General features: G+C 40.1%; 1 protein-coding gene across 1 annotated transcript in view; it reads right to left on the bottom strand.

Annotated features, from left to right (window-relative positions):
* Positions 1-581: 581 nt before the first annotated feature.
* The window catches only part of LOC136864239 (transcription factor hamlet), a 279,267-nt gene continuing 266,182 nt past the window's right edge, over positions 582-13,666 (bottom strand). The window contains exons 6-7 of the mRNA XM_068226658.1: positions 7,943-8,279; positions 582-3,454 (exon numbers count right to left, since the gene is read on the bottom strand). Of these exons, the coding sequence (XP_068082759.1) occupies positions 1,346-3,454; positions 7,943-8,279 (2,446 nt within the window). The 3' untranslated portion in view covers positions 582-1,345. The remainder of the gene's footprint in view (positions 3,455-7,942; positions 8,280-13,666) is intronic.

A 13,666-nucleotide genomic window follows, 5' to 3' on the forward strand; every position in this document is an offset into this window, starting at 1 on the left:
ATAAATTTGTAAAAGTTGAGGTTCGCTTCCTGTCTGCGCCATTATTATTGCATTTGCTATTGGTGCATCTGAATTATGCAGTGTTCATTAAGTTGAGAGAGCTAAGTTGAATAATAGAGCTACTTTAAAACTCATTAATTTCTTATTTGGTAATTTTATACATATTCAGGTATTTAGATTCACATTATCAAGAAAAATATAGACATAAGTAAAGTAATAACAGTTCATGACTCCCTTGTATGTGATTATTCAAAAATTATAAAACTCGCTCAAACATACAGCAGATATGAATCTTTCTTATTAAGGAAATACATGTTTCTTCTTGTTTTTTATTGTTAAACTACTTCTTTTTCAGTAGTATGCTACGGCCTACAAAATGTCAATCAATATGTTTTAGTAATCTAATGTTTATCATTTCATATAATTTGTACTTTCCAATGCAATTTCCTTCTATATACACCACTTCAAATAAAATAGAAACCATTAAATCAATTAATGTACATTTAAAAAAAGAATAGTTACAATCAAATACATATTTAAGAAAAACAGAAAATAATCACAATTGCAAAATTTAGGTACCTTTTGAATATATCAAATGAGATTGCAATTTTAAATAAGTTTATATGAGATACAGTAACAATCGCTCAACAGCGTGCTTCAGAAAATCTGAACCTTTGGTGTTCTTATCTTAAACTGATGTTTATCTCTGTTTGTACATTTGATGTACATACAAAATGTTCTAACATCATTATGAACTGTATCTAGATTATGCCGTATCGAATACCACACATTAGGTCCATCTAATACATTATTTATTAAGATTTGAAACATTACACACTTCACCACCGGAGGGAAGGGTTTTTGTCGTTGTTTGTACATTCATGGTAAGATTAAAACTTTGGCTATGTAGTGACTATCGCGTAGAAATAAGGAAGATTCGTAAAACTCAAAACACATACATATGTACACACATTCATATCTAAAAACGAAAGGTGGGATTTTTAAATTCACAATGGTAACGACGATATTTTGTAAGAAATTTTAATTAATGCTTGACATTAAAATCTCTGGAATATATTTCTCAATGTTTGTCATTACTTGTATCATTTTGAATGGGAAGAAAATTGTCCTTCTTCTGATTCAACTAGCAGCCTAGATCTACTGAATAATTGAATGAAAAATCATCGAAACTGGCTGTGAAATACACATTTTATTAGTATGTCCTAAATGATCCGACGATCACAAATTACTTAAGGTATTTGATCTGAAGAATATGCTCGTATATCGAGAGTCTAGGAACTATTCTGGAATAATAAAATTCCTTTATTTTACCGTCTCTTTATCGCTAAGTAGAAACTTCGATGGTTTCTTGCTCCGGGCAGTTGTTATTGGTAGTCACATCGTCCTTAATGATATTCTCAGTTTTAACTTTTGCTTCGAAGGCCACCGGCGAAAGAATGTCCTTCCTCACTATCATTGGCAGCGGTGAGTCTTGAAGCCGGAGGTTTTCGCGCTGAACCATATCAAGAGCTCTCGAGCCAATATCTTCTAAGCCTTCTGAGTCGTCTTCATCTTTGCCAACTACGTCAATAATTGGGTTCATTCCTGGAGGAGTGTAGAAATGAGTAAAATGTTCTTCGGCTACTTTTGCTCCACCTGAATAAGTGACTCTGTCCATGAAGCTTCTTATCTCATCAAAACACGCATCCTCGCGTTCATTTTCATTACTACTGCCAGGTGAATCCGCAACAGCTACACTAACACTACCATCGTCCGCTTCGTGCTTCTTGAGGTGACGATCCAGGTTGGTCTGCTGGCCGAAACACCTGTCACACAGCGGGCACTTAAAAGGCTTTTCTTTGTTGTGGATGTTCCTTACGTGACGCTGCAAATTGGACGAGATGCTGAACGAGCGCTCACAGTATTTACATTTGTACGGTTGTTCCCCTGTATGTGTCCTTAGATGACGCGTCAGATTGGCAGATCGTGGGAACACTTTTCCGCAGAACTTACACGCATAGCGATCCTTCAGTTTTCCACCAGCGACAGTATTATTGCTTGCCCCTCCAACACTTTGAGAACTCATGTCTGGGAAGGGTCTCACGCCAGTGAATGACGGCAACTGGGGACGAAACATGTCATACAGCGGTCGATGGGGAAATGGTCGGTTCATAGTGGGTAGATTCATAAAATTAAATGTTGGAAGATGTGGGTGAGGCTGAGAAAATACCCTTTCATGAGGAGGTGGAGGAGTAGGAAATGGGAAAGGTGTCCTGTACATCGTTTCTCGGAAAGCTGATGAAGGGTGTATTGCTCTTGGGTGAACCATAGGGGGCTTTATCATACTGGCCACAGACAATGGATTGTTACTTGCTTTATCCGATAATGAGGCAGGAGATTTGGGACTAGGTTGGCGACTAGGTGTCGTCTGATAGCTTTCTGGAAACATGGTTTCATCTTTCTTTCTACTTTCTTCTGGTGAAAGACGCGGAGAAGGCGTTGAGGGTTTTGCAGTACTCAACACCGGTTTCCAATCATTTTCCTTCCGCTTTTCAAGAAATCGCTTCTTGTCCACACGAAGGTCCAGAGGCTGGTCACTGTCTCCCTTTCTCTTGCTTGTTTCATCATCAGACTTGGGAGTGTCATTATCGTGATCCCTTGATGAGTCCAATGAGCCTATGTTTCCGCTCCCACGAGATAGATCTCGAGGCAAACTATCTTGATATTCATCATCATCATCTTCATCGGACATATCAAGACCTCCAGAGGGATGGTTGAGTCCATGATTGCCTCGAGAATTCGTGTAGTTATGTCCGTTTGGTCTGGCAGGAGAAGGCTGAAGATGGGACACAGCTTCATCAGCAGATGGAGGTGAGATCTCCTTAGGTGTCAGTGGAAGTGATGGAGGAGGAGTCGTTGCTTCTTCACGCGATGCACTGCCGTTGCGCATATGTTCTGCCAGATTCTTGTCAACAGGTGGACTGTCGTGAACGCTGCTGAAGCTGGAGCGATGCACACCAAGACGAGATTCTCTGCCTGAAGGGAGGGATGGTGCGAATGGGGATTCGCCATCCACAATTTTTGGTGGTGGAAAGAGGAATGCATTGCTGATAATGCTTGGGTTTGGGAACAGAGGTGGGTACGGTGGTAACAAGGGTGAAGGGTAGATGGGGAAGCCGGGATATCGTGGGTAATGCATCAGAATATTGTTGTTAGAAGGTTGAGCGGGATGGGGTAAGTGAGGCATGCTGGATGCTGAGGTATGTGGCAGCGTGTGCTGCGGAGCAGGTCCACCCACAGGCGGAGTCGGAGTTGTGGAATCACAGAAACGTTTGTGCTTGTGGAGTGACGTCACTGTGCTGAAGGACTGACCACACTTGGCGCACTTGATCTGCATACGACAGTCCGCGTGCATCCGTTTGTGGCGGCACAGGTTGGAGAACTGCGTGTAGGCCTGCAACAAGGAGACCCAAATAAATGATTTGTTCACCCAAAAATGAAACTATAAAGATGAAAATCGCCTTTAGACGGCATTTTGGTACAGGTGGTAGATAAGTGTACATGTTGGCAGAAACATGGAAAGTGAGTATTACAATATTTATAAGGAGAGCCCAAATAAAACTGAGCCATTAGTATGAGCGTCGTTATTTGAAGAAAGATAACATTATAATGCATCCATGGATGGCTACGTACGTTAGAAAGAAATCTGGTATAGGCAGAAAGCGTTAGTGTGCTCTCTGTACGTGAGTGAGCATCATGACTCGGTACGGTTTTGCCAGGAATTCTTCCAGAATTGAGTGCTAGAATGCGAGAGGAGCTAACCCACACAGACATGGAACTGAGATGTTTTGCGTTTTGCGTTTGTCATGAGACTGAACACATAAACAGTCACATTTTTGGTTCGTAAACACTTATTTATAGGCCAAAAATATAGGAAAATTAAAATCGTCTTCTATTATCTATTATTTATCTAAAATATGTCAGCTCCAAATAGCCAAATCCAAAAAATGAAATTGTAAAAATTGGTTATTTTTACAACAGTCAAATTTTCATTAATTTCTTGTTTTAAAATGCAGTTATTTTCAGAATTACTTCATGAATTTCTTGTTACATTTAAGGTTTACTAATAGTGTCTGGGGTTTAAGTCACACCGACTCTGACACCGTCAGCGATGATGTCAACACTGAGCAACCGCGTGTGCTCCTGGTTACCTCTAGATGGCGTACTGTTACCGCATGGCTTACCTCCCTCTCACATTCTAGCACACAATTGCTCAGCGTCGGTTATTCATTCTATGGTAGGAGTTAGTGTTAGCGGAGCCGACAGTTGCCGTTATATCAAGGACGTGTACGCGAAGAATGCAAATCACGCTGAACGCAGTTCAGGCGGTGTTGGAAATTTCATCATGAACGAGCAAGAACTTGCCAAAACCATAGCGAGCACAATGGACAGCTTACAGAAAATATGAAGAAAGAAACGAAGCAATTAAGGCACGCCTGTTCACAAGAAATGGTGAGTCCGAGACGCCGTTAAAGAATGGTTCCATCACCAAACATGGTCGTAGATCGCTCGGAGTATCCGCCAACATGTGGATCCCTGAACAAACAAACCCCTACATCACTCTTTACTTCCTGTACGTGCACATATTCCAAACAATAAACCATTACAAAAACCAACAAAATTCTCAGTTTTATTCGGGAAACCCTTATAGTTTCTAGAATTAGAAGAAAATTCTTTCCTATAATTTTTTCAATGATTTGGTGTCACACGACATATGAGTTCAGCCTTGATTTACGACCAGATACACTTCCTAACCCAGTGCGAATTGTTGTATTATAATATTACGTGTTTTGTGGTGGTTTGTATTTAGGTGCGTTGTATATAAACGAAGAAGTTTGTATGAAGACAAACACAAAGCCAAAACCCCGAGCTAGAAGAATTAATCTGACACACGTAAAACTCCAGCAGGTGGGGAATCAAACCCGGTAACCCTGGACTTACGCTGATCATCAACCAAGGAACAGGACCGAACACCTAATGTAATTATAAGCAAGCTAAAATCCTGCACAACCAAACCCAGTACTACAGTACTTCATAACTACACTGAAATTTCCAACTATAACATTTTGGTTCGTTTGGAATTATTATATAGTGATGAAAAGTATCTCTCCATTAAATGACAATACATTTTAGACACGTAAGTAATACTCAATATTATGGGGCAAATAAACGTGCAATACTCGTGAGATTTAAACAGTTACTAATTTAAAAAAGCAAAGGAGATTAAAAATATTAAAAGTGAGTCCATGGAAATATATCATCATCATTATTATTGGGTTGTAACATATTAAATGACCGGAATAAGGGTAAAAATCTAAAAGGTTAGAAACCATGGATGGCTTAGTGAAGGAGATTTCATGAAAAAAATGCTTGATTGTCTGGTGAGTAATTCTTCTTCTTCTTCCTCGTCTTCTCTTACTTCGTTCTCCTGGCCTTCCTCCCATTTCATTTGGAGTCGGTTCTTCCAGTCTGAGTTCACCAACTTCTGCTCTCCCGGCTTATTGATGCATTTAGTTAGGCTTCGGAAGGTCATTATGTATTCGGGCGTCCTAATTTGACGAGGTCTTTTTCAGCCTCCAGGCTGAGTCCGATGTCTATTGATGCGAGGATCATATGGGCTTCTGGGCTTGTCAGCATTGGGCCTGACTTCGAAACTCCCACGCTTCTCACTTTGCCCAATAGTGTGACTCCATTGGCTCATCCCAGCAATCACATGTTGCTTCATCACAGGCCAACACTTCGCACTGTTCCATATATCTGGTGTGTATTTTCCTTTTATTTAATTTTTCATCATGGTTTTCCACAATAGCACATTTTCCTCGGGCAGAAATCCAAAGTTTGACCTTGTAAGTCTCACGCAGAAAAGAGCTTTCCAGAGTTACATCTGTTTATCCTTCGAATAAATATGTATCCGTCACTCATTCCCTCATTTACAGTAGCTATATTTACTTCCCTTTCTTATGTCTCATCATTCCCGGTGATTCAATGATTTGTTAAAATAGAGAGAGAGAGCATACCCACCGACAGACGTCGCTGATTGTCTTTGCGTCTGAAATGTTGCTAGTAGGTACTTATAATCTTCCTGTTTTAAACTTAAATACCACTCGCCGTCAGTATAACGAAGATGCAATTAATATTTTTCAGGTACGGCTGGGTATTTTCTGCCACTCTGGGAATTTGTATAGCTTCTTGTCAATGATTAAACACAATTAAGTAATTGCGTTTGTTATAGATTTGTTACTATTCTTTTCCTACGCCACTCGGGGTTGCAGAGTGGGGTCGGGCTGATCCGACGGCTCTGCACTCCCACCGACCAACCCAGCCGAGGAGGGGTGGCCGCGGCTCTGTCGTGGCTCTATGCCTCTGCATTCGGGAGACGGAGAAGGGTTGGACCCCACCGTCAGCTGTCCTGAAAATGGTTTTCCATTCTCCTGCACTAAGGCGAATGCTGGGACAGTTCATATTATTGGCCACGGCCGGCAAACCTCTCACCTTTACCGATACAAATTTCCTGGCCTAAGAGACGGCGTCAACCGTCTAGGAGGCCAGCCTCCCCCTTCAAGGGAGGAATGAAAACATTGTAGAAGTAGTAGTTCTCCTGCCACTCCGAGAATTTATATTGGTTCCTGTCACTGATTAAAGACAAGTAAGTTATTGCGTTTGTTATAGATTTGTTCCTATTCTGTCCTTCATTGGAGGTCGGCGGGTGCAGAGTGGGCTTCGGCCTGCAGGTAGCCACGTCTGGTCCGTGGTCCGACAGCTCTGCACTCTGACCGACCAACCGAGCAGAGGAGGGGTGGCGCGGCTTTGTTGTGGATCTACACCTCTGCATTCGGGAGACGGAGAAGGACTGGACCCCACCGTCGGCTGTCCTAAGAATGGTTTTCCGCGGTTTTCCATTCTTCAGCACTAAGACGAATGTTGGCACAGTTCCTAGTATTGGTCATGGCCGCTATCCCTCTCACCTTCTCCGATACAAATCTCCGGGCCTGAGATACGGCGTCACCGTCTGGGAGGTCCGCCTCCCCCTTCAGGGGAGAAATGAAAACTTAAGTACTAGTAGTCTTCATTGGAAATCAGTTTTAGAGATCACACTCTTTTCATTATTATCCAAGGAAAGAGGGAGATGTCCTCAGTTTCAACTTCAAATAGGAGTCAAACCAACTTAATTCCTCAGCATGACAACATTCAGTACGTCATTTCTGATTTATTACAAATATCATCAGGAACTAAAAGCGCTCCAATAACATTTTTTTCAGTTACAGGTTCTATTTCAGTTCTTCGTAATTCTTAAAATCCATCCTGTTGCTGATGTTATACATGTATTAATTTTCAGTATTCCTCCTTCTTTTCCTTCAAAGAATCTCTCCTTATAACATTTCTTCTAGAAACTGACTTAAAATTTTTAATTTCCATCATCTCCATAAGCTCTGTATTTTCCTTCACTCCCGTTAAGACTTCTGGATAATTTTCGTTTCTAACTATCATATTTTAATCATTTCCCTCTAAATTCACAATAACCACTGTTCCTACCTTCACTGGCCAAACACTGTGTTGTATAATAACAAGCTTCAATCATACGTTTGTTCACAAGTAATCTATTTTCTCCTTTAAATATCTACATGTTAGCAAGTTTCAATTTTGATCAAAAGTTGTTTGGTTGGTGTTACCCTTTTCCCGAATCCATTCGTGCTAGCATTATCTCAATGATCAGACTTCCTATTTCATAAATCTTCTTCACCTGATCTACTTTTGAAGTCCTTATTAAATTATCATTAGTTTCTTGTTCACCGACTTTATAACAAATGGCGTGAAACCAATCATATTTTTTCCACTTAAATCGGTCATTTCATATGTAACAACCCTATATTATTATTATTACCTTGAAGCACACTTCGCACTGGAAGGGCTTGACACTGCTGTGGATGTGAGTATGCTGTTTAAGTCCTGACGATGTAGCGAAGGTCTTCCCACACTCTGGGCAGGCGTGTGATCGAGCCCCGTGATGATGAGCTCGGATGTGTCTCTGGAGGTTGCTGGGGTCGGTGAAGACCTTGTTGCAGTTCTCACAAGAGTACCTCTTTTCCTGGTTGCGAACTTCCCCGTGACGAAGAGCGAGATGACTCAGTAAGCTAGAGCGGCAGGAGAAGGACCGAGGACACAGGTCACACTTAAACTCGCTCTTGAACTGGTGACTAGAGATGAGGTGATCATCCAACCTGCACACAAAAGAAATGACACAAAGTTGAAGACGCATTTAGTGATGATGCATAAATAGTTTTCAAATTTTTTTAGAAGACAACGCGATTGAAAATGGAGCAAAATTCTCTTATATCATTATTGCGCCTGGAAAAACCACTATGGGATATTGTTCTGGAAGAAATACTGACCTGCAGTACATATATCATGAAGAGGGAGAACTCTTCCAATTACTCGCACAATGAAAATGAAAACCAACAACCTTTCTTCCAGTCAATGACAGGGTCAATGTAATGAATGAATCAGATAAAGGCTATTGGTACGATGGGGTCGCCACTCCCAGAGTGATTTATTAATGACTGACGTATGCTATGAAATGATATTGGAGAGTGTTGCTGGAATGAAAGATGATAGGGAAAACCGAAATACCCGGAGAAAAACCTGTCTCGCCTCCGCTTTGTCCAACACAAATCTCACATGGAGTGACCGGGATTTGAACCACAGTATCCAGCAGTGAGAGGCCGACGCGCTGCCGTCTGAGCCACGGAGGCTCCTTACTCGCACAATATTGAATCTTAAATCACAGAATCTTACCGGCCAAAAATCTAAGCTATTTCGCATAGCGGTGTTTGCAGACACAACGACGATTTCCTCATCATACTTGGACAATTATGTACAATGTATGTTATTACTAGAGAATGGGTTTTGGCATGTTTGTTTCAAGATACAATATGCCCATAAGATATAAAGGCGATTCGTACCATTCGAAATCGAATGGATAAATTCTGTAGTGCATTTAAATGCCTATATACGGAATACGCGCAAATTCTTCACATATTGTACATATAAATGCAAAATTGCAACTTTATTATTATTGTGAATAAGCAACATAAAGGCCTACTGTATATTGATATTCAGATCGGTAGAACAATGCGAAGGAATGAATATATAAAAATTCCGTTCGACGAAGGAAGCCTTTACAATGCACTATTGTTGACAGTCAAAAATACAGGTATTCGGTTCGGATGTTGGAATCATAAAAAGTAATGTTTTTCGAGGCCTGAATTAGCAGAGAGGAGAGATCCTTCCTCGATATTTTTGGGAGACCAACCCACCCGCCCCAAAAGTATTCTTACTTACATAGAAGAATTAAAACAGAAACAGCCTGAAAGTAAATAATGCCTCCATTTTCTTCGTCCCTATGACTTTGCCATTAGCGGCACGTTACCAGTTCGGACCAACTGTCTTGTATAGACCAATAGTTCATAGTTCTATCCTTACCTTTCATATTTCAAGTTATTCAGCATTTGTAGATAATGCACCGACGTTGGCGGGCTTGTTTAGTGCATTGCGAGCTCGCCGGAGGTGCGGCTATATTGGATCTGTAACTATACTTTCATTTCTTCGTTGTATGAAGACCAGTAAGCACTCAAAATCATGCCAAAAGGAAAATCATCTGTAAGTTTTCTGCTCAGCAGATGACATTTGGGGAACTAACCTTATACCAGGCGACCTGCGAGTGCCGTACTTTCTACTTACAATTGTCCCTCATGCAATAGTGATGCAAGGGATGCCTAATCACTTGTTTTCGAAGGAGCGCTACAACGTGTTGTATTTCAGACGTTGTGAAAGAAATAGCAGTAATTTTACTGCACACGTTCTATAACAGCGTGCGTTTGTAAATACGCCAAAGATGCAGGATATACAATTTAATAACTTATTTATTTATACACGTGTAGATATTCCACTCTATAAAAGAGTTTTACTTTTATGAAATAAAATCTAATAATTTTCGGTGAAATACGTGTGTAGAAGGCAGATGTCTGTTTGGAATGTCCTGTGCATACCGTCTGCAAGCTTCGGCTGCATTCCGACCAGATCCTCCATACATTAAAATGACGTCTGTGTATTCGTCATTGCAGAACACACCATCCATTGCCGATATGCAGACAGCGAATGTAGCGCTGCTGTACCATGCACCAACCTTGTACTATGTGGTAAAAAACGAGATTTAGTATTACGAGGGGTTGCATTAGACGGGTAGCGCTGGGAACATGCTGCGAGCGACTGTGCGGTTTTTATCTCTTCATATTCTGACGTAACCTGCCCGCTGGTAATAGTACCCAAGTGAAAATCAGTTAGTGGATATCCCATTCGTCATATATGCATGCGGGACATTTATAAGTAGAAACTACGGCGCTCGCGAGCCGCCTGGTACATAGAGGAAAAACAAGTATTTTGCAGAGTATGCAATAATGCATATATGAGTGCATATTATGCCACCTTAAGTGCATATGAATCCACCGTCCAGTTTATACCATGCATTCATTCCAGCACATGGCAGGACATGGGGGAGAATGCTCTCATGTCCCCGCAAAACAAAGATAGTATCCTTTCCACGCATCCCTCGCAGACTGGAATGTTAATAAATCGCAAATAGGAGCAACTAAACTGGTCTCAGTCTAACAACACCACATCTACTGGTCAGCTAAACACAGGCACCTTTCTCAAAGTTACTAATAGTGGACTTCTATTCATAATTTACCTCTGTCGTTCATAAAACCACCATATCACAATAATCTTCATAACGTCAACAAAATTGTATATATACATTGTAAAGGGTGATTTGATAGAATCTGAGGATGTTCTCGTAGAACTGAACATTACATCCCACTTATAATTGTCTATTCTTACAGGTGTGGCTAAAACTAGTCTAATGTAGCCCTTATAAAACAGATCCTCCGACGAGGGTGGACGTCATTTGACGTGATAATGTGGGGAGAGGGATAGAGGATAGTGTTGTGTATGATGGGGTGTGTGAGTTGCGGCAATATTGGGGGCAACAAAGACGCCCAGTCTCCGAGCCAAGGGTAAAAACCATTTAAGGGGATACGGAATGGCCTATGCTTATAATATTAAATTATGCTTAACAAAGCATCATTTTCTCAGAGAGGCTTTGCCCTATTAAACTGACTGTTTTACAGATTATTCTCAGATATAGGCTAATGCTTATGTACCGATGCAGTATTTATTTCAAAATTTGTTTTATACCTTATGATTTCTTGAATAAGTATATTTTTTCTTAAATTTCAACTGGGTTTTATATTTTATCATTTTCAATATCACCAAATATATGAAATAATAGCATCGGCATTTGTGTACAACTGTCATATATATATATATATATATATATATATATATATATATATATGTTCTGAAAATTTCAAAGGTCTATGTCAGTCAGTAGCTGAGAAACTCCTGCCCGACCGGAAATCGAATCCTGGCCGATCAGGTCACTCACTACTCGGACACTTCTTTTCTCATTTTTTTTTTTTTTTTTTCTGAACGTTGCACTAATTCATAGGATTTCTATGACGAGATAAGAGACGGGAGAGTCTCTTTTTCCTCTCAAAATAGTTACATAATACCTTGTTTCCCTGTTTTACCCTCATAATAATAATAATAATAATAATAATAATAATAATAATAATAATCATAATCAACAACAACATTTGTTTAACATCCCGACAATTATTTGAAGTTTTAGGAACGACAGAAAGATCGGAAATTTTGTCACATACGAGTTCTTTTATGAGTTAATAGCCAACGACATGGTCACCGACCTCAGCCAGGTTTAAAGACGCTCTTTCAAAAATAAAATGACAAAGACTTGTACAATTAAAATTGATCCCCTTTTACAACATAGTGAATAATATAGTTACTAGGGGGCCCTGGATTCAACTCCAAGCCAGTTTAGGTATTCTCTTTATGTTCTGAGGGCTGAAAACCATTAGCTTATCCAACTGAGCAGCTATCCGATAAACAGAGAAGGCACGGGATTCGGTCAAGAAAGTCGTACAATACGGCTGATGACGTCGCACTCTGTTATGCGTAGGCCATCAGACTGGGCAGCAGTCGACTTGCCGGGCCAAGGCTGTAATGGGCTGTTGAGTTTCTTTTATAGTCAGTAGACGCTTTGACCTACAGAGACACAGTATAAGATTTCCGGGAGACTGTTTCAGCTTTCAAAGGAAGTGAGACAGCTCAATAACATTTCCACATTCTCCTTATAAAGGTGCCCGAGGTTCTGATTTCGTCTTGTGTGTGAGGTATTTTTGAAATAGAAAGTCACATCCTTGTATTTTTCATTCTAAGTGGAGCTACTGTATCCTTATATAGCATTTTAGGAGTATCCCTATACTCAAGAAGAGTAAGTGTGTGGGGAAGGGCAGGGGAAGAAGTAATAAAATAATAGTAGGATGACTGAAGCAGACACGCATGTGAGAAAGGTGAGAAAGATAGGGAGGGTGACAAGCCAATGTGCAAGTGCTTCGGCGTGGGAACATTCAGGTGCAGAAAATTGGGTGTCTCATTCCATGTGTCTTGTGGGGAGGCGTCGAGGGTTGATGCGCACACTTGCCGTGTCAAGTGTGGCTGAATAGCACGCAAACTTCATTACATATAATTTGGAAAATATTCTTCTGATAAGGCTGAGTTTATATTAAGTCCCATAATAATAATAATAATAATAATAATAATAATAATAATAATAATAATAATAATAGACCGGATATAGCAGTGTTAGAGAAGGAAACAAAACGTGTCGCTCTGATCGACATAGATGTCCCGAATACCGGGAACGACCACGAAAAGTATACCGGTAAAATCAGGAAGAATACTCCACTGGTGGAGCATATTAAAAGACTGTGGACTATAAAGAGGTGAGAATTGTACCAGTCATCCTTTAGAGTACAGTTGCTATACTTAAAACTCTGGTGGAAGGATTGAAGAAGTTGGGTGATAACTCCAACACCAACATCCACAAGAAATGCAGAAGGCGGCGCCTTTGGAACGACTGGAAATGTATAGGTTCAAATTCTGCGTTAAAAAGTAGTGTAACTTAATGTTTAATATGCTTTGATTTCCTATAATCTGTACAATTGCTTGAATATCATTACCACGAAATGTGCAAAATAAATAATAATAATAATAATAATAATAATAATAATAATAATAATAATAATAATAATAATAATAATAATAATAATAATAATAATAAGTTAGAAGTAACATACATGGAAGTAGCGAGAACGATTGCTGGTACATACAGGTGAGAACAATGGCAGGAGGATACTCGGAATTAGGAGATAAAGGATAAGTTAGGAATGAACTCGGTGGATGAATTTGTATGCATAAACCAGCTTCGGTGGTGGTGTCATATGAAACGAATGGAGGATAGGTTATCTAGGATAATAATGGACTCTGTTATGGAGACCAAGGCGATGATGATTAGACTCAATTTCGAATGACTTGAAGATAATAAACGACACCACAGAACTAGTTACAAATAGAGCATTGTGGCGGCGTTTAGTAATTTCATAGATGCTTGCAGAGTGAACGATGAAAG

The sequence above is a fragment of the Anabrus simplex genome, chromosome 1 (assembly GCF_040414725.1).
Source record: "Anabrus simplex isolate iqAnaSimp1 chromosome 1, ASM4041472v1, whole genome shotgun sequence".
Classification (NCBI taxonomy): domain Eukaryota; kingdom Metazoa; phylum Arthropoda; class Insecta; order Orthoptera; family Tettigoniidae; genus Anabrus; species Anabrus simplex.